Source organism: Nipponia nippon, unplaced genomic scaffold (assembly GCF_047370975.1).
Source record: "Nipponia nippon isolate SJK-2023a ecotype South Korea unplaced genomic scaffold, ASM4737097v1 scaffold_3, whole genome shotgun sequence".
Classification (NCBI taxonomy): Eukaryota; Metazoa; Chordata; class Aves; order Pelecaniformes; family Threskiornithidae; genus Nipponia; species Nipponia nippon.
This window is the reverse complement of record NW_028262347.1, coordinates 84,406,332-84,434,289: the sequence shown is the minus strand read 5'-3', so window position 1 is coordinate 84,434,289 and position 27,958 is coordinate 84,406,332. Positions and strand designations below refer to the sequence as shown.

At 49.7% G+C, this 27,958-nt stretch overlaps 1 protein-coding gene across 1 annotated transcript; it reads right to left on the bottom strand.

Annotated features, from left to right (window-relative positions):
- Positions 1-1,786: 1,786 nt before the first annotated feature.
- On the bottom strand, positions 1,787-13,389 carry MFAP5 (microfibril associated protein 5). Its single transcript, XM_009467238.2, has 9 exons — positions 13,170-13,389; positions 12,710-12,772; positions 9,905-9,952; positions 8,728-8,763; positions 7,016-7,051; positions 6,197-6,232; positions 5,373-5,460; positions 4,865-4,938; positions 1,787-4,297 (listed from the first exon to the last, which is right to left on the bottom strand). Exons 2-9 carry the CDS (start codon positions 12,768-12,770, stop codon positions 4,176-4,178), a joined length of 501 nt encoding a protein of 166 aa, XP_009465513.1. The 5' UTR covers positions 12,771-12,772; positions 13,170-13,389; the 3' UTR covers positions 1,787-4,175.
- Positions 13,390-27,958: the final 14,569 nt, after the last annotated feature.

Here is a 27,958-nt window from a genome sequence, read left to right as displayed (position 1 = left end):
GAGCTGGCATGGGCCAAGCACTGCCCCCTGCCCCCAGCCCCACTTGGCAATGCCATGTGCCACCTCATCGAGCACCCTTCCTGCTGCCCCACTTCAGCCCCACTGTCCTCCTCACTGTGTTTCTTGCTCCAAGATGAACATATGAACAGAGAAGAAAGAGAAGAGATGAGGAAAATAATAGAGGCAGAGAACAAAGAGGAGAAGGAGAGATGGGAAGGTGGAACAACTCTTGCTTTCCAGGTGCAGCAGAAAGCCCTTGGTGTGGCCAGCTTCCCTTGCAGGGAGCTCCAGCTCCATATGCCCAGCAAAGTGAGGTACCACTTCAAACTGGGGACCAGGCATCAGAGCAGTGGCCTTGAAACAGCAGCCTTCAAACTGGCAACACTGATCGGTACTCAGGAACCGCGACAGCGAAATGAGCAAGAACAACCATTGTGTGGGAAGTGACTGGAGGCCATCTAAGTCCTGCTCCGAGTCAGAATAGTTTATGAAAATCAGCCACAAACTCTAGATCATGCTTCTAAAATGGGACTCTGGCAGCTTTCTTTGTGGCTAGTCCAACTTCATGAGAAACAGACCTAGCTGGAGCTATATTTAAAACCATTTCCCCAGCTTACAAGAGAAGGCAACATCCAGAGACCACCAACGCAGCACCATGACAATTCAGGTTGGAATGGCAGGGGAGATAAATCTGTGTATGGAATAAGTGCTAATGAAGACGGGGAAGCCTGTCTGTGGACTCTAGTACTGTAAGGAAAGGGAAGAATAAACTGAATTACAAAACGTCGATGGCATATGTTGTACTCTGCCCACAGAGAAAGTGGAACATGCTGATATAGGGGCACTGCAAAGGCCAAGAGCTCATGAGTCAGAGCAGGGTCAGGCCTGTGTAGATGGGAGCAACATCTACAGCCACTCAGGCTGAGGCTGCTTTCATTGTAACAGTCCGAAACAGGGATACCGCAGCATTAGCCAGGAAGGAGCATTGATTCTAGGGGGTAGTGTTGTGCAATAACTTGCATTGTGTGGTTTAGTCCTGACGAACTATTGGACACTGTCAGAGGCAGTTTAATGGGTAATTTGGGGCACAGCCACTTTTGTTCTAGAAATACCATCTAAATGCAGACTTGACTGCTTGCACATGAAGACGCTGCCTAGAGTCCTCCATGCTCTGAGTGCTCCATCTTTTCCATTAAAATATGATGTACAGGCAGTGCCTGATGAATCTATGCAAAAGTCAGAAATCCAATGAAAGAGAAATTTTCCTAATACTTTTGACCTAGATATATAATTTTTAATGTAGTCTTTCAGTTATTCCCATTACTGAGTTAAATGACTCTGGCGAACAAATTCTTCTTTGCTTATGAGAAGATTGATCACAGCGCTTCTCTTATTTCAGCCATCTTATCATTTTACTTGGAGATGGTAATTCTCCACCAGCAAGTCATGATGTGCACAGTGAAAAGATGTGTTCTCAGCACAAATCTCATGGGCTGGGAGGAGTTACCCCTGTGCTCAGCAGATAACAATTGTCAGGAGAATCTAGCACAGCTATCCATGGAAAAAAAAATGCTGACGACAATTTTCGGTATCTCTAGAAAAAAATAACGACCTCCCACGAAGACCTGTAATACATGAGCGAAGGAAGGGTGGCAGCTGAGGACTGGGCTAGCAGGGAGTAAAGAGGTCCAAATGACAGATTTGGGCTGAAGTCAAGTCTGTCCACAAATCTGGAGGAAATACAGCTAGAAGCAAATAAACCCAAACACATGAGAGTTGCCAAGAATAACAGGAAATACATTTTCTTTTAATATTTTTGTGTGCATTATATGGACTCTAGCATGAAAACAGTGTTCTCCTGGAGAGGAGCACCTCTTCCTCTCCCTGCTGAAAGCAAGCAACAGAAAGGCTTCTAACCATTCCCCAAACTGTATGAATGTTAAATTTCTATATACTGTACAGTAGCTATGTTATACAGTTATATATCTATATCAGCTTACATTCAACTCTAAATACAGAGTGGAGACTTAGCCTAGTCCAATTTCCAAGAGCTCAGCCTCTAACATCTCATCTCCATCCTACCTTCCTCCACACAAGCAAATTCCACAGGCGTCCCAGCACAGAAGTCAGTGGCTGCCAGTGGCTTGAATGGCTCTGAGATCAAGCTCTCAGTGCCCTCCTCTCTACAGAAATGTGCACACTCTCAGTACAGAGAAATTCCTCCTCCATCCCTAGTCTCATGAGCCTCGAGCACTCAAGAGGAGCATCATCCTCTGTTTAGGGGTCTGATGCCCCTATATATAGGATGAAATTCCAGTCACCGCATAACTTGGAATTCTTTCTCCTGTGTACTGGATTAATATAGAGATTTAGCCTATCTATGGCCATTTTTTACCTTATATGGAACAAAACTGTGTCTGCACAGAGGATGTAACCAGCTTCTTCCTGCATACAGGAGAAATCCGAGTCCCAGGGAGAGGCTCTTACCTTAATTGTTTTGCTCTTTTTTCCAGAGACGTCTGCCTCTGTGCAGCAAACTGTCCCCTACATTGTGTGACCCTGGCTCTGTGCAGCAGACCAGTGCTTCTGCAAGGCTGAATGGTACTCAGTTCAGCAGCAGAGTATATTATGTGACAGGCGTGAATGCCTGCTCTAGCAAACTGACTTTCTGTTAGTTGGGAAAAATGCTTAGAGATCCAGAGACAGGGTCTTGCTGATCTTCTGCTGCAGCGAGCTAAGCTTCCCAGCTCCAGTGCACCACAGAATTATGCCACTAAGAGTCACACAGAGTGATTAATATACTTCAGACAGCTCTTCCCCACTTATCCTACCCAGTCTCATAGTGAAAACTGCCTGCACACTTGGAAAAGTTCTCCATACATCTGGAAAACAAAGTTCACGAGCAGACCACAGTCATCCAGTGCTACCAGAGTGAATTCTTTTCCCCAGATTGGCCTGCCTCTATAAGTGCTTATACCTGCAGATACATTTACCTCCCCTCCAGCACCTGGCTCTGTGCAGTTCAGCACAGCCAGAGAACCTGCAGGAAAACCCAGACATCCCACATAACAATTCTTCACCCACATCCCATTCCAATTTGTGACTCCTTTCTGCTTTGTGCAGGAGCTCCCAGGTCAGGAGGTAGGAACTCAAGCGGAGATACTGAAAGCAGGCTCAGCAACTGGAGGGTGTGGAGGTAGCCAGACCAAGACAAGCTAATTCATTGCAAATTCCCAGTATTGCGAGGACACATATAGGTTCTTAGTGGGCTCTCTTGGGCTTAAGAGTGGAGGCAGACACACTTACTGCTCCCTGGAACTTGCCTGGAATGGGCATCAAGAGATTCCTTCAGTGGGAAGGGAGGGACAGAATGGGGGAGGGGAGAGGAGGGAGAGGAAGAGGCAGCACTCTGTTCCAACATAATCTTCTTGAGAAAAATATAATGCCATACTAAATCTGGAATTCTTCCTTTCAGTAGCAGTTGTGTGTGAGGGAGGCAATGGGCTTGAGACAAAGAACTTCCCAGAGGTAGTTATAAATGATCTGCTGCCATACAGGGACAATGAGGTTTGCCTTGGGTTGAGGACAGCTCATCTCCCAGTTCTGTCACTTCTCTGAGGCCAGCAGACACAGGAGGAGGCTGTGCTATCACACAGCAAACTCAGTGGCTCAGGAGGAACGGAGAGGCTCAGTTTGACTAACCATATCCGAACTCACACTGATGCCATGCAAGAAACCTAGGCCAGGAGTCCTAGGGCATAAAGGTTTGCACTCCTCCACGAGATGCAGCTTAGGCCATCTGTACCGTCGGAGAGGACTACATCCTGTCCCCATGTATGTCTCTCTACAGGGGCAAAACAAGAGAAGATGCAGCACATTTATAAGGACCTCTGGGAAATGAGCAGTTCATGGCCTGCCAAACAGAGTTTGAGAGAAAAAAGGGGAGCATCCCACACCCTCAGCAACAGATTTAGAAGATGACAACAGCCACCATGAGAAACTAGCAGAGAGGGGACTCTGTGCACTGCAGCAGCTGAAGAAGAGGATGTGGGGGAAGGCAGAAAAGCAAGGAAATGGTAGGGAAATCACAAATGAGAAGGACTTGTCTCGGGTTGTAGGTAGTGGATGATGATTTCTCTTCTCTTCCTTCATTTTTCTCTCCTACTGTTGGTAGCTCACAGAGCATCAGGCCTCCCGCGCTGCTGCTCCAGGAGTTGTCTGCAAGGGAGCTGCAGGGGTTGCCCAGATCGGCGGAGACGTCGAGAAGGAAGGCCAGCCAGCTGGCGACAGATCTCATCTGAAGACATAGCAAACACACAAGTTGACAGATAATCAAAGCTTCCTTCAAATTCTCTACCACCAGAATAGTTAGAGGTACATCCTTCACTGCATCTACAGAAACTGTTGGAACTAGGGAATGCTCATATACATGAGGAAAGTGAACAAGTCCTTAGGCTTTTATTCATTTCCTTCTGGCTTTATTAATGTACAATACATATTAGAATCACTGCAACGAAGACTGCATAAGAAACCTAGACTGTTTCTATTCATGAATAGAAATACTGAGAGTTATTCTTTAACCTCAAAGGAATGCAGCTTTGAGTAAGGGTACGTCTGGGGCTAGCAGAGCGTGATCAAGATTGAGGAAGGCAGAGCCCTCATACTACCTGGTAGTACAGTATCTACTTCCTAGTGTTTTTCATGGCGTGTGTACTGGATACAAGGCTGCATTGCATTAGAGCTCCCCTAAACCAAGTCCAGGGAAACTACTACATATGGACTGGGGCTGGGTAATTAGTTAGCTTGGAGACTCTTATCAGATGGCTGCAGCTGTTCTTCTAGGCTAGCTTGTGCTATCACTCACCTTGCATGACCTCATTCTCCTTGCAGACAATGCGAGAGCACACCTCCTTGTTTATTATGTACATGCGACGCACGCTGAGGGATCACCAGGAAGATGCCAAGGACAGCAGCAAAAGGCACAGGGACCCAAAGAAACAAAAAAGGGATACAGGCAATAAAGATGTATATTCACGGATGAGGAGGCAAATCCTAAATTTTTAGGATTAGTTAGTCTACAATAAGGCTGCTGTCAATAGCAAAGTAATCTTTGTCAAGACTTCATGAAATGGCCAAATACCTTAAATAGGGATTACAATATAGGGCATATTACAGCTCCTTAGTGCTGCACAGATAATAGTTATTGTGCTGTTTTAATTAATCACCTTAAAAGGACACTCTGAGGATAGGATTCACCTCACCAACTAGTTCCCTGAGGGAACCTCTACCCTCCGAAGGAAACAACTGCTGAACTGGACATGCTGTTTCTGGAGAGCTTTTAGGGCTTTTCTTAGGGACTGCTGGTTTCTTACCTTGTAACACAGAGGTAGCTGATACACTGCTTTACTGGTTTGTGAACAGAGTACAGGCGTGTGCAAGGGAACTTTTCTTCACGACAATCTGGGAACACACACACACACAGAGGTGCAATCCAGCATCACTGGCAGGTGCACTCATTCTGGCACACATAGAGCTTCACCACTAGGTACTGTCCTCCAGGCATCTAGGGAAGGCCCCTTGCCTCTATTTTCCACTCTCTTGTGAGAGACGGGGAAGGTTTAGAGAAGAGGAAAATAAGGCAGACATTTCTGATCCCCTTGCCTCATAAGACAAAAGTAAGGGAAAGCTGAGTGAAATGCAAAACAAGCCCACTGGGCATCCTCAACACAGAAGGCACATGCTGTAAAGGGGACAGACACAAATAAACAAAATGTAAATTGTAGTCACATGTTTAAGACACAGTTCAGACGCAGTTCCTAATAGATCTGCAATCTCACACTTCAGGACACCAGTCTAGTTCCTTTCTTTTCTGGACAATCAACCCCGTAGCTAACTACGATGAGTTTTCTTGCACTTCCTTCTGAAATGCCAGGTCTTGGCCACTGACAATGACAGAATATTGACCCAGCGTATCTGGTCTGGTGATCTGCCAGTTCCTCCCCTCCCAGGTATGCCACCCAGGGGAAGACTTCAGCTTCCACTACTGTCATTCTCCAGTGCTTCTAACTCAAGGAACAGGGTGAAGAGAATTTTCCAGGAGACAAAGCTCAGCGCTCAGCCAGCGCCTGCCTGGAGAAGTAACAGGGCGGGTGAAAGTGGGTCTGGGAGAGGGTGCAGGCAGCAAACTTAAACGCACCTGATGAAGCTGTGGTAGTTTCGCTGTCAGACTGAACTGGAAGACAGAAGGTAGCAAAGTTAGTGTGATTTACCATGATTCCTTCCTAGACATCAGCTTACTCAAAACAAGTAACTGGAAAGCTCTTTCAAGAGTTGTCCATTGTAACTTCTAATGTGGAAAAAGATTTCATTGCTACTGACATGAAACCATAAGAGAAGGTACAAATCCAATATGAATGTAGTGCCAGCTACCCAGCCAACAATGCTAATAATCTCCCCAAGCTTTACCATAAAGCATTACCACTACTGTTCAAAATTACACTGTAAGGGCATCTTGACTTATAATTCAAAAGGTCGGGCAAACGTATTTATTTGCTGTAATTGCCATCCATCTAGGCAAGAAGCCAAGGAGCCTGTGACTGCCTCTTAGTAAGGAAACAGCATCCCCAGACTGCTGGTTCTTTAATGTCCATGACAAGGAGTCAAAAGAAGGTCCGTTTGTTGTTCCCTCTGATAAAGCAACCCACCTGTACCACAGTAAACCAGTACATTTTATTATTTACCCAGTGAGAAACTGGAAAGGAACTTGGAGGGCTGACTGCCGGGCGCAAGTTTTCATCAGTCATTATAAAGGACTTCTACTTCTCCTGATCACATGCCATAGCGTCAGCCAGGAGCACAGACAAAAGAGACGGGCGTAGAGAGGAGAAGTCTTTTGGGCATCCAGGCTGCGGTTAGGGGCAGTCAGGGAAGGCAGGATTCTGGGTGTGCAAGGGACGGGGCAAGGAGAGGGAAGGGGGGTCCACAACATTTGGCTGTGAATTGAGAATAAACTCACCAGGACTAAGAAGGACAGGTGGTGTGACAGCTGCAGCTGGAAAAAAGAGAAGATGTTCTGAAAGATCTTAATTTGAGCTTTCAGCCTTTTTCCCCCTCCCACAGTTCTGCTGATGGCTCACCACTCCTGACCAGTAGCCATCCCACATCTGGTTCATAGACAACGCTGATCGTGATGTTATTATCCGACTTGTCAGAGTAACTGCAGGCTTTCCCTGCAAATATGCTGGGTGTCCTAAAGCTGATGGGACGCTGTAGAGCAGACATGGGTCCCGTGGCACATCCTTTGTGAAGAGTTTCTTCTTCACCCCTCAACAATAAGCATTTTGAAGCCAAAGTCTGCTGTAGAGGCTTCCCATTTACTCTTTTCAGGTTTAGATGTAGGTTAGCCACCGCCAGTTTGGTCTGGACACCAAGTCTTATCTATCCTCCTACAGACTGTCAGGTCTCACACACTGAACACGAGACTGACACAGGTTGCTTTCACCTCCCATCCCCACCAGAAAGATCATGCACCTTGAGTATACAATATCGTGCTTCCACTTTTCTCCTCCAGTGCTGTCCCACGACAGCTGGTCAGCTTGACCTACAATACTCTAGCCAGCTGACGAGCACGGAGAGACCCTGATGTCACCGGGCAGAGGAGAGACCATGGAACTGCTGTCCTGGAGAGCGGGACATCAGTGTCAGATGAGCTCTCCTACACACAGAGCGCACTTCCCAGCAACAGCCAGGCACCGCTGCCTCTCCTTTGTCTTTTAAACCATATCATCGACCAGATGTGTTCTCCCTCTCCCTGCCCTGCCTGGTCCCCCACCACCTCAGAGAGATGTGTTTTAGAGACTGCCCCAGCAGAGAGAGAAACCAGCGCCGAGGCCAGTGGTGCTGGATTTGAAACAGGACTCATGAAGAAAGTGGGGAGGCTCCCTCTTGAGCCTCTCCCCCATTCCCCATTGTGAGTCTGGCAGGATTAGCCTGTCTTGTAAATGCCTACACTCCCATCAGCTCTGTGTCCTTCCCCTGGGGCTACCTCCACAGCAAGGCTTTGCTCTCTGAGGAGACACATTGCATGCTACAAGTGCTCATCTTCAAGCATCCTCCATCTACGCTACCTTTCGCATACCTTTTGCTGCCCCCCAGTGACACAGCTGCAGGCACAGCCGGGAAGACAGTACTCAAAGAACAATATTTCCACCTCCCCATCCCACCACTGCTCAGAGTTTGCTTTATTACTGTCTTTCAGGTTTTTTGCTACCTCTGTCTCCTGAGCACTCAAGCATGGCCACTAGCTGTCAGCAGACACAGACACAACCTGTGTCCCAGTGCTGCCCAGTTAACTGGTGAACATGACCAATTTCTCTCCCTTGTCATTTAGTCTCTTCCTTCCTGCAACCTTCTCTGGAAGCTCAGGCTGTGTGAGCTTCGGATTGCATGGCTTCCTGTAGTGCAAACAGCTTCAGAGAGCCCTGGTACACCAGGTGAGATTGGCATTTCTTTGGAGAACAGGCCATTAAGCCACCCCAAATTCATCTCCCTGCACAGAGCACAGAAAGGGCTCCCAGAGAGCCATAAATGCTGGAAGAGCACTGCTAGATGTCAAAAGTGGGGAAGAGGAGTTTCTGAGTATAATGGATAATTTCTGGGGCTATGTAGGCAGGAGTAAAGGTGAAAAGAGGAAAAGAAGCCTGAAGTTGCCAAGAGATAGGAGCTTACCGACGGTGCTGATAAGGGAGTCGGTGCTAACTTCACCTGGAAAAGAGAGAATGTCCTTGAGAGAGCTTGTCTTTACTTTGTGGTCCCTTACATAGCTAGCCATAGCTAGCTGGAATTACCTTGGCTGCCACGGTAGGCTCATGAGACAGGGGGATCCAATCCAGTAAATACATAAACAAACACAGTACCCCCATCCCACCTGTATCCATCCTCCTTTTCAGTGACTGGCTTGGGGCTGGATTTCTTAGTGCACATGTTGCATCGACCCTCACTGAACTGATTCGTATTTTGACTTCTCAGATATGGCTACTGTGGGCATCTTCTGAAATGAAGGTGCTGCTGGCTCCCGCATCAGTAGGACAGACAGCTGAGGCACTCACTGCAGAGAAGGAGGGAGGCAACTCCAGAACTTCGACTGCAGAAATTCATCAGCAGATGAGTTTCTTTGAAAGGCAACTGATGGCAAAGCTGGGGTAGGTGTGATGGAGGGATAAAGTGTGAAGGAAAGGGAAGCTTGGTGGACACATTCTGGACTGGCTTCTGAATAGTTTTCCAGGAAGCCCCGGGTATTACACACGGCAGGATCATAGCTGGGAGATGTCTGATGGCTTATCCAGGGGCTCCGGTCTAAAGAAAAGGCAGGCCCTTGTGGTTCTTCTGGGTGCTGAAGCATCATGCAAACATACATTCATTTTATCTTATCATGTCACAGAAGTGGAAAGACGTCCAGAGGGATAAAGCAATTCACCCCCAACAACACAGCCAGTATGAAGACCAGTCAATATCCTTTCTCAGTGGCCTCACTGCTAAAGCACCATGCCATTTGTGCACCCTTTTCCTTGGCATTTTCCTGAGCAGCAGTAGAATTCCCCCAGCATCTCAAGGCTGAAGAGCTATCAGCTCTCGTGGATCTCTCACAACCCTTGACTGTGAACCTAACTTCATGCACTTCAGCTAAGTATTCAGGACCCCAACACTAGTGGATTATTTGTAAAGAACACACAACACCTAACAGGTTGTCTTGGAGGGCTTGTTTAATCTTCTCTGAAAGGCAAGCTCACAATGTCAGAGGCAAGGAAACAAAGAACAGCATTTGCAATTAAACAGGCTGTAACTACACAGGACAAACTGGGTCACCTGAGCAGTCTTTAGCACATAACATGCCTCTAATACTTACCAGTTGCACTTTCCAGTTCTTGCCCATTGACCACCCATGGAAACCAGCCTGAAAGAGAAAAAGAGAGGGAAGTGAAGGAACGACAGAGAGAGGGATTTCTATCGTCTGCAGGCTTTGTGAAATTTTTTTGAGATGCTTAATCTGTCCAGGAGACACCACTGCCCTCTACTGAAGGGAGAAATTATCTCCTCTCTGCCGCCGCCTCCACTGCTGGCTGGGTTTGTTCTTCAAAGACTTGTGGATACAGCAGGTCCTGATCCTAACCCTGCTGCTTCCACCAGGGTCAAAGGCTAGGCACAGGGACAAGATAGTAAATACCTCCAGATCTGCCACTGGACTTTGCATTTCTGAAACCCCATTTGATGCATTTTGAAAACAATTTGCACGTTGCCTCCCTGCTCTGGAGGCTGGTCAAAATCCCTATCATCTCCATTGTATAAAAGAGGAAACCAAGTCATGGAAATTATTTGCTTGGGGTCACAGATTAAGTCATTGGCACAGTAAGAAACAGATTGTGGGTCTTGTAGCTCCTTAGGCAAATAATTATCTGGTCCATCATCCTGCCTGGGTATGGAGCACAGAGCAGAAGCTCTTTCCCCTCTCAGCCCCTGGGTGCACTGGAGAGGGAGAACGATGAAGCCTTGGCTGTGCATGCTGTGTGGAAGAGGTGAACTTGAAACTGAGCTAGACTGTTCGTTTGTCCAAATATAAAGGGTACGAGAGCTGCTTCCTACAGCAGCCAGGAATAGGAAAATATTTCCTGCTAGGAAAGAGGAGGGAAATGTCTGCATAACTGGGGTGGGATGAAGGAAAGAGTTGGCAGGAAAAACCCAGTGATCTGGGGTACTGCAGGGATGTGTGCAGGACCAGCCCAAAAACCAGTACACCCTGCTATGTCTTGTGAACTCAGCCTTTAGCTTTCTGTTCTTAATGGGAGCACTGTATGGGTAAAAACTATTAGGTCTAGAGCTTTAGTCTTAGTTCTTCCTCATTCCAAGAGCAGTTACTTGCAGGCTGCAGAGGGACTCTTGGGACCTCTATATAATTCTGCTCTGCAGCATTACAGGACTTGCTGGACCCTGCTATTCCGTTCTCCACCCAGCTGCCAGCAAGGGCTCAGCTGCTAGTGACTGACCCAGGGAGAGCCAGACATGTATAATAACTTAAGTGCACAGGGTGCTGCAGCCCAAAACTTTCCCTGTCCTGGCTATTCTCTTAATGGTAACAAGTAGAGGAGAAAAATGATATTGAATACCTTGTCATTTGTTTCTGATAGAAAAGGAAGAACACAAATTCTGAAACCATTGCAGGGTCCAGTGGTGCCAGATTTGCAACAGGAGTCATATGGAAAAAGGGGGGAAGCTCCCCTCCTTTTCTCTAACATTGTAAAGTCAGTTCTTACTAGCTTTTTTTTTCTCCTCCCTAGGACATAACTAGATAACCGGTCCAATTCTAAAACAATAGGACACAAGTGAAGTAAAACCTCTGTATATGAGGAGACAAAAGAGGTGACTTTCTTATCAGATTTTCAATCACTTCAATTTGTATTTGCTACAGTACCCAATTCATATGCTTTGTAAATGATTAGACTTTATTGGCCAACTTGCAATAAATTCATCCTTGAGGTCTGAGAAAACTGCAACCCTAATTCACCGAATCTGTAGCTCACCCAAAACCAAAAGAGACAATGAGAGACCAGCTAGTGATTCCTGTTGTTTTCCAAGTTAAAACAAAAAAACCCAGAAATGCTAAAACAAAATACACAAAAGTAAGAATCTTCCTTTCAGGCCTCCTTCATGCATTATAAAAACCACAGCCTTTTTTTTTCTGCCTCTAACTTTGGAGGCCACCTACAAGCTCATCTCTTGGATGCCTGTCCTGTTTCACGGTCACAAACATGGCATCCTCTGCTATGCACCTTCACAGGGAAAAGTGCTATTGGGAGCAAAAACAGGCTTCAGCATGAGGGGAGGACCGAGGAGACTAGATTGGAATAACCTGATTTGAATGTGATAGGTGCAGTCATCTGTCTCCTACATACAAGCTTTCCTGGGCGAAGTTTTTTCCATTCACTGGAATTAATCTTTTGCTGTCTGTCCTGAGTCTTTCGACTATACTGTCTGATGCTGCCCTCTTGTTTTGGTTTTTTGGTGTTTTTTGGGTTTTTTTTTTAACAAATTTGATCCCACCTGAATTTTTGCCAAAGTAACTCCAAGCAAACAAAGAAGTGGAGCAACAAATCAGAATAAGAACAACAAAAGCAGAGAGTGGTTTGAATTACAGAGAATAGGTTTCTCAAAACAGCTATACAAAAAAACTACAAAACCTCCTGGCACCAAGTGGCCTGGAAAGGGGCCATTCCAGCAGGAACCGCTAGTGACAGCAAATGTTTCACAGCTATGACAGAACAAATTTCGTGGAGCACTGGGAAATGCTCCGCAGATGATGCAAACACAGGTGGTACTGCAGCCTGCAGCAAGCACAAAGCACAGCTAACCCTCTTTCTCAACTCGACCTGGCTGTTTTGCTTGCCCAAACATCCCTGCAGTGGAGGCTGTGGACATCTGTCTCTTGTGACTCCCAGTATTTACTGGAGAGTGAACACATATGGGAACCAGTCCCCAGTTCCTAAATTTTTCCTTACAACCCTATATCCACCATGCCTTTCCTGTTCAGTCCTTCCCCTTTCAATGTCCATTTACATGTCTCTTGTCCTTCTCCTCAGGTCACTGCACGCTAGCCTGTGTTGGAAACTCTGCAGGGCCGGGGTAGAGAAGAAATCCTCCCCCTGGCGTAAGGACTCACCAGCTGGGGACAAGGAGAGTGCTAAGAGACACAACAGTATACAGGCGCCAGAGGTCTTCATCCCTGTGGAGTGGAGAGAGGAGTCAGAGGAAAGCTAAGGCTGGAAGAGGGACGCCCTCCCCTATAGCACAGAAACTTTTTGCTTGCTGCCTCCATTTCCCTCTCAAGACCATTTGGTCTTTCCAGCCTCCCTCCCACCTGTCTCCCTCCTAATCTGGCCAGTTTTCCAGGTGTTTCTGAAACACTTTGGACTGAACATATAACTCCATCTGCTTTCTTTCTCCTTCTATCTCCTTTCCCCAGTCTCCATCTCTTTTCTCATCGAGGTGGCTAAGCCCCCCTGCACACACACCCCCAGCATGCAAAGAAAAGTTTCCCCTTGTTATCTCCCTCCACTCTCTGCTACTTTTAAATTATCTTGAGGAGCACTGAGAGAACAGATAGAGTCCCCATCACTTACTGCAGCCCTCGGTCTCCGCTCCCTTCAGCAGCAGACGCTCTGTCTTTCCCCTTCAGCAGTCCCCCCCACTATGGCTATTGGGTAAATCACATGCAGCCACACCCAGAACACGTTCTACTTTTGGTTGTCTTCAAAATACGATTTTTTGGGGAAAAAAAGAAAAAAAAAAAGAAAGAAAAAGGAGAAGCCAGCGAGATGGCGGGACGTGGTGTCATCATGCATCTGGAATGAAGGGGGGAGCGAGGAGCAGCGGCCCACACCCTCATTCCAGAGTTTATTATCCTCCGAAGGGAGCCCGCTCCTCCCATTCCCCCAGGACGGCCCAGCACCAGGGACGGATTCTTGTGTCTGCGTTACACGTCCGTGCCCCGCTCCGCTGTGTGCTCCTACGCCGTCCCGCTTCGCCTTCTCACGCCGCCGCATCCAGCCTGGTTTCCCCCCCAGCCCCCGGTCCTCTTTTCTCGCTGTTTTCCCGCTGCCCCTCGCCCGCGGACACGGCAGAGCCCGCATCCCTGTCTGCCTAAGGGCCACGCTCGGCTTGCCCCGGCGCCGGGACGGACCGCCGCCCCCCGCCCCGCTGTCCCGCCGACTGCCACGCCCGGACACGGGGCCCCGCCGCCCGCCCTGCGAGCCGCGCTCCTCCGGCCGCCGCCACCGCGGCGTCTCGCCGTGCCGCTCCGGCCGGGCGGGGGGCGGAGGCGGCCCGGCCCGCGGCGGGAGCCGGGGCCGGGCAGCGGGGGCGGACGGCGGGGACCGGAGCGGGGGGCGGGCAGCGGCGCCCCGCCGGCCGCGGGCAGATGGCGGGCTGGCGGGCAGCCAATCGGCTGGCAGCAGCGGTGATGACATCACCCCCCTGCCCCGCGGCGGGGCCGGGAGGGGGCCGGCGCCGCACGGCGGGATGGGGATGGGGATGGGGATGGGGATGGGGATGGGGATGGGGATGGGGATGGGGATGGGGTGGGAAGGGATGGGATGGGATGGGGATGGGATGGGAATGGGGAAGGGAAGGGATGGGATGGGACTGGGGAAGGGATGGGATGGGATGGGATGGGATGGGATGGGATGGGATGGGATGGGATGGGATGGGATGGGACGGGATGGGACGGGATGGGATGGGACGGGATGGGGAGGGAATGGGGAAGGGATGGGGGGGTGGGGATGGGATGGGGATGGCAGTGGGGATGGGACAGGATGGGGATGGGATGGGATGGGATGGGATGGGATGGGATGGGATGGGATGGGATGGGATAGGAATGGGGATAGGGATGCAGATGGAAATGGGATGGGAATGGGGGGATGGGGATGGGATGGGGATGGATATGGGGATGGGGATGGGGTGGGAAGGGATGGGATGGGATGGGATGGGATGGGGAGGGAATGGGGAGGGAATGGGCATGGGGATGGGGATGGCAATGGGGATGGGACAGGATGGGGATGGGATGGGAATGGGGAAGGGAAGGGATGGGATGGGAATGGGGAAGGGATGGGATGGGATGGGACGGTATGGGGAGAGAATGGAGAAGGAATGGGGGGGTGGGGATGGGATGGGGATGGCAGTGGGGATGGGACAGGATGGGGATGGGATGGGAATGGGGAAGGGAAGGGATGGGATGGGAATGGGGAAGGGATGGGATGGGATGGGACGGGATGGGGAGAGAATGGGGAAGGGATGGGGGGTGGGGATGGGATGGGGATGGCAGTGGGGATGGGACAGGATGGGGATGGGATGGGATGGGATGGGATGGGATGGGATGGGATGGGATGGGATAGGAATGGGGATAGGGATGCAGATGGAAATGGGATGGGGATGGGGGGGATGGGGATGGGATGGGGATGGATATGGGGATGAGGATGGGGATGGGGATGGGGATGGGGAGGGATGGGATGGGATGGGGAGGGATGGGCATGGGCATGGGGATGGGCATGGGGATGGGGCACCGCTCAGGACTGGGCTTGTGTGCAGGGGACAGGGGGAACGGCTGTTGCTGTTCTGGGCAGTCTGAGAAAGGTGGGGAATAGGGAAAACATGAAAAAAAAAAAAAAAAGTAAAAATGTAAGAAAATGGGAGAGACATATATGGAGAAAGGAAGAGGAAGAATGAGATCTGCCCCTCACTATGCCATCCTTCAGACTCCTTTGCGCTGCTTTGCCTCCAAGCACGCAGTGTTTCATGAATCAGCCCCACTGGAATATCCGCTCTCCCTTAACCCTTCCTCCAACAGCCCCGGGATCCCCTGCTTCCTGTTGCTTTCTCAGGGACTTCTTTTCCCTTTGCTGCTCCTGGAATTACTCCTCTGGTCTGAGGGGGCACTGGCTGGATGGTGCCCCTTGTATGAGCTTCAAGGCACAATCTCAGTCCTGAAGCCAAGGATGCTGAAGGAGAAAGCTGGGAAATGACCCAAGCTATTTCCCCCATACACCAATGAAAGACAGAAACCTTGTAGGGGAAAGCTGCATCCCGTAAGGCTTATCCTGGTAGCTAGGTAACCCTTGTTTGTTCTCAACAAATTGCAGAATAGGAATAAAACCCTATAATGCCTTGTACACAGTTACTAAGGAAATCCTCACTATGTCCTCACTGCCATGAGAGACCCAGAAGAGTGTTACCCACGTTGTCATACCTGAAGCCACAACTTCTACCTAACAGTGGCTGAACATCAGTCGTGGCAGTGCTCAAGAGAAAAGACAGAACGACTGCTCCTTCTTATTTCTGGTCTTCCCAAGATTCGTGGGGGAAGCACCAGTGGTGGGAGCACCAGAAGAGGGGCAGAGGGGATGGGGAAAGCTAGGCCTTTCCCTGGTCACCAAGGCAGCCTTCTGGCCGAACCACCGTCACTCCGTTTCACTGGAGCGAGACCGTCACCATTCCCACTTTCAGGGACTGGCTAAGACTCAGTCCACCAGAGACACTCAAAAGGTGATTAAACAACCAAAAGAAAGTGATGGAAGTTATAACTGCACCCCAGTTTGAAGAATCCTCTCAGATCCTTGGCTTTTTTTCTGGAAGTCCACACGTTTGGGCTACACCTTTCCACACGGCTTGGTTTGCTTTTTGTTTTTCTCTGTGCTGTCACTCAACCTCTGTTACTGCTTAACTGGATAACTAAAATATCTTGAAGACCTTGTGAGTTCTGAACACATTTATTTGGAAACTTCCATTGATGCCATATGTTTTGGTCTAGCAATGCGCTGATGTATCACCGTCTCCCACAAAGCACAGAATTCACCTCTAGTCCGGGACAAGCCTTCTGCTTGCTTTGGAGCTTTAAATCCTTTTTTTTCAAACTGGAAGGCTGCGTCCTCCCCCCCGCTGCTCAGTGCGGGCAGACCCCTTGTGCGAGCAGCACCCCTCCATCTGGAGAGCTTGGTGCGGACGGGGAGGGATGCTCCCGCTGATGGAACCGCTGGCTGGGAAGCAGTTCAGCCTTTTAGACACCAGGCAAACCGCAGGGAAAGAACCGGCGGCCTCCTGCTGCTCCTGCTCGCTGCGGACACCGGAGGGAGCTGCAGCACACGGGCACGCCAAGCCCCGCTCCCCCCGTCCGAGCACATTCGTCAGGAGACGCGGCTCGGTGCCTGCAGGCCCCGGTCTGGAATGAAGGCTCCCCTCTCAGCTCTCCTCTTTGTCAGTGTACTGGATCCACAGCTGTTTAACCGTTTTGCTTTTTGGGACGGACAAGAACCGTGTTAATTTTCCCCGCCCTTGCCCCATGACGTTGGACAACCCTCACTTCTGGGATAGATGAATAATTAGCATCCTTCTGCGCCTTCCCTTCTCATTCACATTGCTGCCTTCTGCTTTGCATGCAGCCATCCTTCTCCAGCAGAGGGTAACTTAGGGACATCTACAGCAGATATGATGCAAGGTGAAGCACTCTTCCCTCTAAAAAGTCAGGTATCGGTGCCACGGTATGGTGTGGAGGAGACCTGTGCCGCAGTAAATAGTGTAGGTGACTCATAAAGGAAACACTTCCATACATATATTCCCTTAAGCCGCGCTGACCCCAGTGCCTGTCGGTGTTTACATAAGATCAGCAGCAACGACAGTGATTCAGCAAAAAGTTCTCTTCCAGGTTGGTACTGATCCCATGAATTTACCAAGGATGCTATAGCGATGGTAGTGTGGTATTTTGGATGAGACACAAACTCAGCCTTAAAATCTCCTGGTGCATTTCACCCCAGAGATTACTGCATCTCAGCAGACAGGTAAGTGATCCTGGGGCATACTATTTGTAAAAGTCTTGGAGAGGCATTTAAATGCTAGCTGATTTCTTTCCCTGTCTCTGTCTCCCTGGCCTTCACACATCCTCACAGTAACTGGGTATTAAGTTACATCTGAGTGATGAGAAATTAATGAACTGCTGTAAGACGTTTGAATGTATCAGGTCAATAATGCAGCGCTACTGGCCATGTGAATTGGGGCTGAAGTGAATTTTCTTGGGACCCACACTGATGACTTCTCAGTGCTGATGGGCTCCATTAACAGCTGAGGTGTGACACTATCCTGCAGTTGTTGCACTGGTGTTGCTGAGGTCCTCAGTGAAAGGGACATGAGATCATGGCCTGCTCCATCTGTCCCTGATTTTGGGAGGTCTGACTTTGTAGAAGTGGGAACACTGCAAAGTACAGGAGCCTGGACACAACCCATCCTTCTCTGCTCTTTCTGTAGTTCCTACTATCACAAACATCCGTCCTTTCTGGTCCCTTGTACTGTCTCGGGGCCGGTTCTTCCTGGCTGTTTCACATATCCTTTGGCACTCCATTTTGTCCAAGCAGCTGAGCTGAAATACAGCTCCTCTCAGGGCACTTTTTCCAAGACTGCTCTCTCAGGGGGACAGGTAACACTTTAAGCTTAACATAAATCCCTCCTGTAAGGCCGGTTATGTGTGTCCCTATAGACTCCAGACCACATAAAAATACCATCTTTAACTAAACTGGTGCAAGTTTTCCATACAAACGAGGCTGTGCCCATGAGTTAAATGCCAGTAAAGACATGATGGATTCCTCCTTCCCTTCTCCCTTCTCTTCTGGACATCACAACCCTGGAGCAAAGTCAGCAGGATTAATCCTCCCGTCGCGGCACAGCGATCGTGCACAGGAGCAGTAACCAGAGCTGGCTGAAGAAGTCACTGCTAGGAAGCAGAGGGATGTCTTACACCTACGCAGAGAGGTTCACCAGAGCTGGTCCAGCAGAGATCAAGTCACAGCCAAGCTTTCCCATCACTGCGGTATCTGTCTCACTTGAGGTCCAGCCTTTTGTACCATTTTATTGTCTTTTAATAGTCCTCAAAAGCGGAACAGATTTTGGTAGTTTTGCCTACCCTAACAGTCCAAAACCATGAGTGGTGCCTCCCCAGCCCTCCCCCCCAAGCAGATCAGCTTCAAAAATCACACCCCAAAGGGGCTACTCTGATGCTCAGATGTTGCAATGCTGAGGTGTACATCGCTCCGAGATCCCCACAAAACTTCATGAGTCCAGTAGTGGGGCTACGGAGAGTACTGGATGTTACAAGATGTGATGAAATCGGGACAGCTCACGGTGCCTGAATCGGACATGCCCTTTCAGTTAAAAATGTCAACAGATGGAGGTAGGTGTACAGGTGCATGCACAGAGAGGATGTTTCATATGCACATATGCAGAGAGACTGGGAGAAGGAGAGAGGAGAGGAGAGGAGAGGAGAGGAGAGGAGAGGAGAGGAGAGGAGAGGAGAGGAGAGGAGAGGAGAGGAGAGGAGAGGAGAGGAGAGGAGAGGAGAGGAGAGGAGAGGAGAGGAGAGGAGAGGAGAGGAGAGGAGAGGAGAGGAGAGGAGAGGAGAGGAGAGGAGAGGAGAGGAGAGGAGAGGAGAGGAGAGGAGAGAGGAGAGGAGAGGAGAGGAGAGGAGAGGAAAGGAAAGGAAAGGAAAGGAAAGGAAAGGAAAGGAAAGGAAAGGAAAGGAAGGGAAAGGAAAGGAAAGGAAAGGAAAGGAAAGGAAAGGAAAGGAAAGGAAAGGAAAGGAAAGGAATATACTATATTACATTACAGTATATTAAAAAATAGGATACTCTACAAGCTTTTAAACATAATTAGGGAAGGGGGCAGAAATGGCAACTTTAAAAGCGATTTGCTTTAAATTCTGTAACATTTAGAAACAAATCTATTGTCAAGGCCTTTTTTTAAACTGGCCACATCCAAAATATGCAAACTGTTGAAGGCCGCCTCAGTGTCAGCATTAACAGCACTTATCCTGCTTCTGAAAGGATGCAAGAAAGGAGAACAGCGATTGCACTGAGTAGAAGAAATGCAAATTATATACGTGTTAGCAGACAAATTGGTAAGAGTTTATATTGGGGTGAAAATTAGGAAACACCACCTTTCAGGTTTTTATCCCTCCATTTCCTATACCTTCGCAGGGACTGTAAAGGCTGACTTATCTTTTAAACAATTATGTTTTATTCTACAGTTGACACTAGAGGAATTTGAACAAACAAAGATTTTGGGCATTACTGCAAATGCATTGATGTAAATCACTGTTTCTCCTGTAGGTACAGCTGACTTCAACGAGATCACTTGAATTCTCTTCTGACCTTCCCCATGTATAGTCAGATGGTAAACTGAAATCAAGGCAAGTTATGTCAATGAAAATCTGTCCTAATGTGGTATGTATACATGTAAAGGGCCTGCACTGATTTAACTCTCCTCTTAAAGAGATGAAAACAGCACCAAATGTAGACCATTCTGCATCAACATAAACAACATCTTTACAAGATGCCTGTAAAGGGGCAGCAACACCGGTAGCTGATAAACCTAATTTGATATTATTCTAATCATTTCTTGCCTCTGTCCATCAATGCAGCTGCCCTGATATATATCTTTTTATTAAAAAAGACTTCAACTATTCACCCATTATTTCCTCATTTGTAATTGTTCTTAGAATAAAAACACACTGGAATTTCATTTGCATGCAGCTGTATAGAATATTCGCATTCAAATCAAAGCATGCTGGGTTTGCTTGTTAAAATATCTAAACGTTAGTTCACTGTATCAACCTAGCCTCTTTAGCAAGGTTTCTTTGGCTATTTACTGTACCCTCCTTGAGTTCTCTTGCCATGCCTGCCATCTCGGGTTTCTCTCCAATTTGATTCTTGGTTTTTGTCCTACATTTTCTTTTTCCTGCATCTAATCTTTCTTCTCCACCTCTTTATTATTTATTTAGAGGATTTCTTCCTCTGTTTCTCTTCTCTTCTGTATGTGTCTGTCTGTCTGTTTTTTTTTTTTCCCCCAGTGCTCTTTCTCCCGGTTTCTCTCTCTGCACAAGCTTTTCTGATTCTGGCTTTCTCTCTGTCTCCCTGGTTTCCTTTCAGTCACCTTCACTGGAATGTTGGCAGAAACATTTTTTTCTTTGAAAACAAAGAGGCTAAATAAGTAAATGAATAAATAAAATAGCTGGAAGCAGACGGGAGGTTTCCATTCCAGAAGGGTCTGTATTCTGCGAGCTTTTCTCACTTCTTTTAGCAAAGGAGGAGATAGTTGCGCTCCCTGCCCACCCCCAGCCTCACAGGGAGCCAGGCTTTCCCCCCTCCCTGGCGTGAGGACCTTGGCTGGGAGTGATGGATTGCACTGCAGTGAGGGCTGGGAGCACTGCGGGGAGAGGAGGGGGAAGGACGACGGGGAAGGGAGGGAGGGAGGGATGGGGAAAGGAGGGATGGGGAAAGGAGGGAGGGAGGGAGGGAGGGAGGGAGGGAGGGATGGGGAAAGGAGGGATGGGGAAGGGAGGGAGGGAAGGATGGGTAAGGGAGGGATGGGGAAGGGAGGGAGGGAAGGATGGGTAAGGGAGGGATGGGGAAGGGAGGGAGGGAGGGATGGGGAAGGGAGGAGACACGCTGCCAGCGCCGGGCCAGGAAGGATGTAGTGGGGCTGACGAGAAGAGAGGAGGGGGAGTGGAAAATGGGGAAGGGGAGGGCATGGCTGGGAGGGCGTGCGTTTCTGAGGCTGCTGTGCCGAGCCGGTCGGGCAGCCCAGGCCTGAGGGAGACCGAGCCGGGGAGGGCACAAGGCGGCGTGGGAAGGCTGTCACTGGGCAGCGGGGAGACGGGCAGGGAAAATGGAAAAGCGCTAGGGAACGGGAGGAGGGAGCGCAAGTCAGAGAAAGTAAGGCTTAGGCTGTGCAGCAACGACAAAGGAACACAGCTCTTGCAATCTGAATTTCCTTGGAGCTGTAACAGGGGAGGCAATGTCGGAGATGTAGAAACACTCAAAAGGTCAAACAAGGCATACTGCAAACCGTATTGAAATGTGCTTTCGTTGCTCTCCGAAGGGTGGTAACAGTACAACCTTTGGACGGTAGCAAGGTACATCTGTACCGCTGAAGCTGCTGGAGATGGTAAGCATGTTGGCAGCGTCTGGCTGCAGCGGCTTCACTGCCTTGTGGATTTTGGCAAGGGGAATGTGTCCTTTTGCCTGGGCACTGTGAGGAATGCAGATGACCTCCTCCCCACGGCACCAATTACAAGTGCTGAAACATCACTTGGCATTGTTTGCTGCCTTTCATGCTTCTCTTCTTTCCTTTTTTTAAATATATATGCCTCCATTTGTTCCCTATTCCTTGTCCAGATTTTCTCCATTTCTCCGTTTCCATCCACCCTCCTTCCTCCATTATTAACATCCTTCTCTCAATCCACCTTCCAGCACCATCTTCCACCCTCCCTTCCTCTCCCTCTCCCTTTTTGCGGATCTCCTCCTGCCCACCCCCGGGCTGACTTCCCCGGGGCCCCGTGCGGGCAGGGCAAGGCAGGGCGGGCAGGGACGGGCAAGGCAGGGCGGGCAGGGCAGGCCAAGGCGGCGGGGCAGGGGCTCGGCGGGCAGCGGGTGCAGGGGGCGAGGGGCCGGGGAAGGACGGGGAGCAGGGGATGCGCCGGCAGCCATGCGATCAGCCGGCAGGAGGCTGTCCCGCCCTTGCCACTCCTCGCAGAGACTCTCTCCCCCCCGCCTCCATCCAGCACGGCTCCTCTCCCCCCCCCCCTCCATCCAGCACGGCTCCTCTCCCGCCCCCCCTCCGGCTACGGCTGGCTCTCCGCCCCCCCATCGCACTGCACCAGCTGCAGTCTCCAGCTAGGCTGACCTAGTTCTGGCCTCCCTGCGAGGCACCTCCATCCCCCTCCTCCCTTAGCTCCTGGCCGCAGGAGGAGGGAAGGGGAAGGGGAAGGGAAGGGTCCCCTCGCACCGCAGGGAGCCCCCGAGCAGTGCTCCCATAATGGCGCCGTACCCTGCCACGGGAGACCCGAATTTGAGATACACGCACCCGCCCCTTCATCTCCTCCATCGGTTTCAGGCAGGCAAGCAGGTGCCGGGTGTATACCACGCTGGCTGGTGGCGAGAGGGAGCATCAGAGCTAGATGAAGAAACCGCTCCCCACAAATGAGAGAAGCCTTAAAACCAGATTCCCTCTCATCACCTCTGGGCACAAAACTGCCAGACACAGGAGGAAAACACCAAAACTGGGAGAAACTCAAGAACATTTACCCTGCTGTCTGAAGCTCTTCAGCTTGCAGGGCAGACGTTTATCAATCTTAATGTAGCAAAGTGCCTGCAAGGTATAGCCACCCTGTGGTTGCATCAGATCCTTCCCAACAGGCACTGAAATCCTAAGTCATCACTGCAACAGCATTCATCAAAAGACAATGGAGAAAGAGACAGAAGAGGGCAGAACAGGAGTCAAAAAGAGGGAAAGGAACAGGAAACAAAAGCAGGCAGACAGAAAAGAGAAAGGAACTTTCTCAAGATGGTGAAGGAAAAATGCAGAGTGAGAAAAACGGCTGGAGAAGGGGCCAGGCAGACAAAAAGGAGCAGCGGGAGATACAGAGAGAAGGAAGCGTTTCCCTTCCAAATTACTGTTTCCATCAAAAGCATGTTTTTCCTTTTGTCCAGCTCCTCAGTGCTGTTCCCCGTTTCCCCGCAGCACAACTGCAACCCAGCCGGGAGAAATGCACTCCCGTCTTCTGGAACTGGGAGCTGCCGGTTATATACCAGCCTTTGAAGCCCACCAGCTGCTATTCATCCATCCCTTTGTTTCTGTTGGTAACTCTGCCTGCCTGAGCCTCTTTGTGTGTCTCAGCTCTCAAACTGTGCCCAGAATAAGGACAGCGGAAGCCTCTGACCTTCTCCAAAGTTACCTATTCAATGAGATGCGTGCTCTCCTCCCTTATGCCCCTGAACAGTTGCTGCCTGGCAGAAGTCCTGCGACGGCCCTGCGAGACCCTTCCTTCTGGCACGACTGTGCCCCAAGCCTTTGCGGTCCTCCTCCCGAGTGCTGGGAACAAGGGGGTCCCACTCCTTCTGTTCCACCACCCGCACACACCCCTCGCCTTTTATTTTCTTCCAGTACTTGCACCGGCAGAATTACTTTCCGCCCTAGCAGCCGGCTCGCTCCCTGCCCACCAGCCCGCCGCAGGAGCCGGACGGCCCTGCCCTCCCCCTGCCCGTGCGTGAGGCGCCCACCGCGCCTCCGCCGCGGGGCCGCTCTCCCCGCCGGGGCGGGCTGCAAACCGCGCAAGCCCGCTCCTCGCCCCCCCCGCTCCCCCGCCGGGGGCTCTGCCCCAGCCGGGCCGGCGCTGCCGCGGGCGGGATGGCGGCGGGGGAGCGGGCAGCCGGGCCGACGGCGGGGACCTCGCTGCCGCCGCCGGTTCCAGCCGGCTGCCGCTGGGCGCGGGCCGCCGCCGCCGCCCCACGGCCCCGCCAGGCCGCGCGCGCTGCCGGCAGCGCCTCCCCCCTGCCTGCCTGCCCGCCTGCCCGCCCGCCTGCCTGCAGCCAGGCGCGGCCGCGCGCTCGCGCACAGGCAGGGATGCGCATGCGGCCTCCCGCGCCCGAGCCCCGCTGCTGTCCCTCGGTCTGTCCGTGCCGGCAGCGGCGGGCCCGATCCCGCCAGGCAGCGGCTGGTCTCCACCGAAACGCGGGCGGGAGCAGGGCGTGGAGCGGTGGGTGGGGAGCGGGGCAGCCCCACGCATGGGAAGCCCGTGGGAGGGGGGGGGGGGCGATGGACCGGGTTTATTCGAAGGCAGCGGCGGGTTCGGGGTGGCAAAGCTGAATGTGAGCCGTCAGTGTGCCCAGGTGGCCGAGAAGGCCAATGGCATCCTGGCTTGTATGAGGAATAGTGTGGCCAGCAGGACCAGGGAGGTGATAGTGCCCCTGTACTCGGCATTGGTGAGGCTGCACCTCGAGTCCTGTGTTCAGTTTTGGGCCCCTCACTACAAGAAGGACATCGAGGTGCTGGAGCGTGTCCAGAGGAGGGCAACGAAGCTGGTGAAGGGTCTGGAGCACAAGTCTTATGAGGAGCAGCTGAGGGAGCTGGGGTTGTTTAGTCTGGAGAAGAGGAGGCTGAGGGGAGACCTTATTGCTCTCTACAACTACCTGAAAGGAGGCTGTAGTGAGGTGGGGGTTGGTCTCTTCTCCCTGGAAACAAGAAATGGCCTCAAGCTGCGCCAGGGGAAGTTTAGGTTGGATATTAGGAAGAAATTTCTTCACCGAAAGGGTAGTCAGGCAGTGGAACAGGCTGCCCAGGGAAGTGGTTGAGTCCCCATCCCTGGAGGTATTTAAAAGACGTGTGGATGTGGTGCTTAGGGACATGGTTTAGTGGTGGGCTTGGCAGTGCTGGGTTAACGGTTGGACTCGATGATCTTAAAGGTCTTTTCCAACCTTAACGATCAGATGATTCTATGAAGCGCTTGGAGCCGGGCAGGTTACATGTGTGATGGACCCACGTGCATGCTCTGGTGGTGTGTTCTGGACAGGGGACATTTGGCGGCTGGTCTGTCACAGTCTCTCAGAGATAAGCCTGGAGCAGCTGGCTGATGAGATTGGAGACATGCATGATGCTGGGTCAAAATACTTTTAGGGTTGAGTCAGTAACACCTGCAGCTTAACCACAGACCCCCTTAGCTGGGAGTCCTTTGTGTTGGCAGTAATTTCTCCATTTTCTGCTATCTTACGGTTGTTTATTCAGAACAGGAATTAGTATGGCAGTCAGAACCAATGAGAAACTGAGGTTGCATGAAATTAAAGATGATTTTGCACCATTTTGCACAGTCCTCATTTTACATAGTGTGAAAAGAATGATACGGCCGTTTTTTCACTGAAACACAATCCAGAAATTGTTTCCCTCCATGGGACCATCTGTGTTCATATGTGAACCCAAGCATTCATGTGTGAACAAGGGCATTTACCTTGCCTTATATTTTTTATTTATTATTCAGTCATCCAAGTAGGAAGCAGAAACATTGCTACAAGGCTTAGCTGACCACATGAGTAGCTACTGCAGACACAGGCAGTGTGCAGGCTTAAGCAAATTGGTATAAATAATTAAGCTTACTGACATTTGCAGACTGGACTTTGCACCGTTTTTCCATCACAAGCTCGTACACCCAATCAGAGACAGTATATGAAACTTTCTGATGTGAATGACAGAGTAATGTCCTGCAGACTTTGGCTTCAGGACTTGAACGGCTGGTTTGCATTTTTAGTGAACTCAGTGACAAAAGATGCTTCATGGAATCAACCATGAAATCAGATTTTGCATACGTTAAGGCTTTGGACCAGTCCTTACATTATGCATTTCAGAATGCATGGGAAAAATCTCAAAAGAAAGGTGCCAGGAATGTTTAGTGTTCAGAGGCGTCCATTCTTGGCTGATACTACAATTATATTTCTTTCCTAAAGGGTGAAACTTGGTACTCTGGACCATTGACACCAAGGGCACTAGCCAATATTCTCCTTGCACTATCAGATAGTGAGAATTTTGTCCTGAGAACAGGTTTATAGGTGACAGAAGAGACCTCACCTTTACTGGCAAAAAAGAATAGAAAATAGAAGAAAGAAAAAAAGTCTTTCCTAATTCTAGGGAAGTATAACATCTACATCCAACTCAGCTGCAATGACAACTCTTTAAAAAAAGAAGTCAAAAGCTTCTGCAGCAATGGGTACATCCTGAGCAATAAATTCACACTTTCTGCTGCTCCACTTTTCTAAGAAATAGCAAAAGACTTTCAGGACTCTCTCCAAACTGACTTAAGTTTCTAGATGGTAGGAAATTGTTCTAAAGATACGGGTTATCCAGACTGCTCTTTCAGCTGACTCCCATCATTGCTCTCACTTCAAAGTTTGTTTGTGCCCAGGTTCAACACACGACAACTCCAGCAGCTCAACAAACAGTAATAAAAGGGATGCAAGGCTACAATTTGCATGCAAGAGAGCTAGGAAGGCAAATGGTAGTTGGTGGAATAAATTGTTACTGATAATCATAAGACCCAGCTGAAATGTCCCAAATGGTTTGAGATGTAGATCAAATGTCTTACCATCACCACGCTCAGTGTCTTTCCTGTGCTTGTAGAATGACTTTCTCGCAGATGTCTTATCACCAAGCGCATATTTGTATGGCCAAAAATCTACATTACAGAATTTCCCAGCTGTGCAGTTCTCTTCTTTCCACAAACGGCTAACCGTGTTTGGGATGTAGAGGCACCTGCCTTACAGCTTGGCTGCTTATGGAAATATAAAAGAAAAAAAATCTGCTAGTATTATAGCTATAGTAGTGTAGTGATAGCTATATAAATCCTCATGTGGACATTTTCTTTCCTCTTTGCTTTCTGTCGTCTTAAAAAGAGCATACATGAATACAGAAGAATTCTTACTCTGAAATACGTGTGCGTGCTAGATGATGTGCAGTGGTTGCACACATCTTCAGCAGAGCAGTGTTACCACCGTAGTTTTCTGCTAGTAAATTCCCTGCGTAAACAAACCCGTGCACCTCACAACCTGAAACTACAACTTTCAGAGGTGTGAACTTGATGCGCATGGGAACTGTATTCCAGAAGGTGTAGAATGTTGTAATTCTATCAAAGAAGGTATTATTTTGTTAGTGTCAAAGTAACAAAAATAATGTCCAGCATTTTGGTGTTATTTATTTATTTATTTACCCACCCTGCCGGGAGTTGCCTAAGATTGCCTCCTGCTCTCAAGTTGTACTTTCAGTTGGCATTTAGGTGAGCGATAGTGTATTTTTCCCTCCTTCTGTTGTACAGAGTTGGGTGGATGGGAGCCTGGCAACCAGAAGTGGTCTCTGGCTTGCAGGCATGGACTAATGAGAAGCCAGAAGTCTTGGAGAGCAACCTAAGCAGACAGGAGAGCATCAGATGATGTCTGGGTAAACAGGGATTTTGGCCACTGACCTCATCTGTGAGGTAGCCTTTTCTATAGCATACTCATGAGGCAAAATAGTTTTCGGAAGAGCTGTCTGAATCACACCTGAGGTTTGGGGAGTAAGACCTGGATGTTTGCAGAACCGAATGAACAAACATTCAGTAAAGGCAGTCTTAGAAATGCTTAACGATGTTTGCATCATAAGTATTTTAACTATCAGCTATAATTTTGCAGAAGGTATACCAAAGGTGGGGCATATCATACTACAGTACCTCGTTCTGCAGTATGGATGAATAAACATGGCAGCAGATCTTAGGGCATTCTGTCTTGTAATATATGGGTTAGTACTCTGGAAATCAGCCCCATTGTGTCAGTTAAATATTGGGGGTACTGCATGAAAGGTGTGGATGTCACATCTTTATCCTGCAACCGCAGATTTTAGAGCCAGTCTGAAATGGTTCTGGATGTGTCGTGTGTAGATGAACTGCACTGGGGAGGCAAGGGGTATGTGAAGTGTCTGTCGTTCAGGTGGGAGGATTAAGATGGTTAGCACGGAACCACCACACGCTTAAGAGGCAGCAGAAAGCAGGCTGAACCGATTACATTCGTGACAGCATGGGTGT

Coding starts and splice junctions, on each gene's coding strand:
- MFAP5 (XM_009467238.2), bottom strand. CDS start 12,770: ATGAAGACCTCTGGCGCCTGTATACTGTTGTGTCTCTTAGCACTCTCC. Junction 7,052..8,727: donor CTCCCTTATCAGCACCGTCG/GTAAGCTCCTAT, acceptor TCTTTTTTCCAG/CTGCAGCTGTCACACCACCT. Junction 4,298..4,864: donor GGAGAATGAGGTCATGCAAG/GTGAGTGATAGC, acceptor CTATGTCTTCAG/ATGAGATCTGTCGCCAGCTG.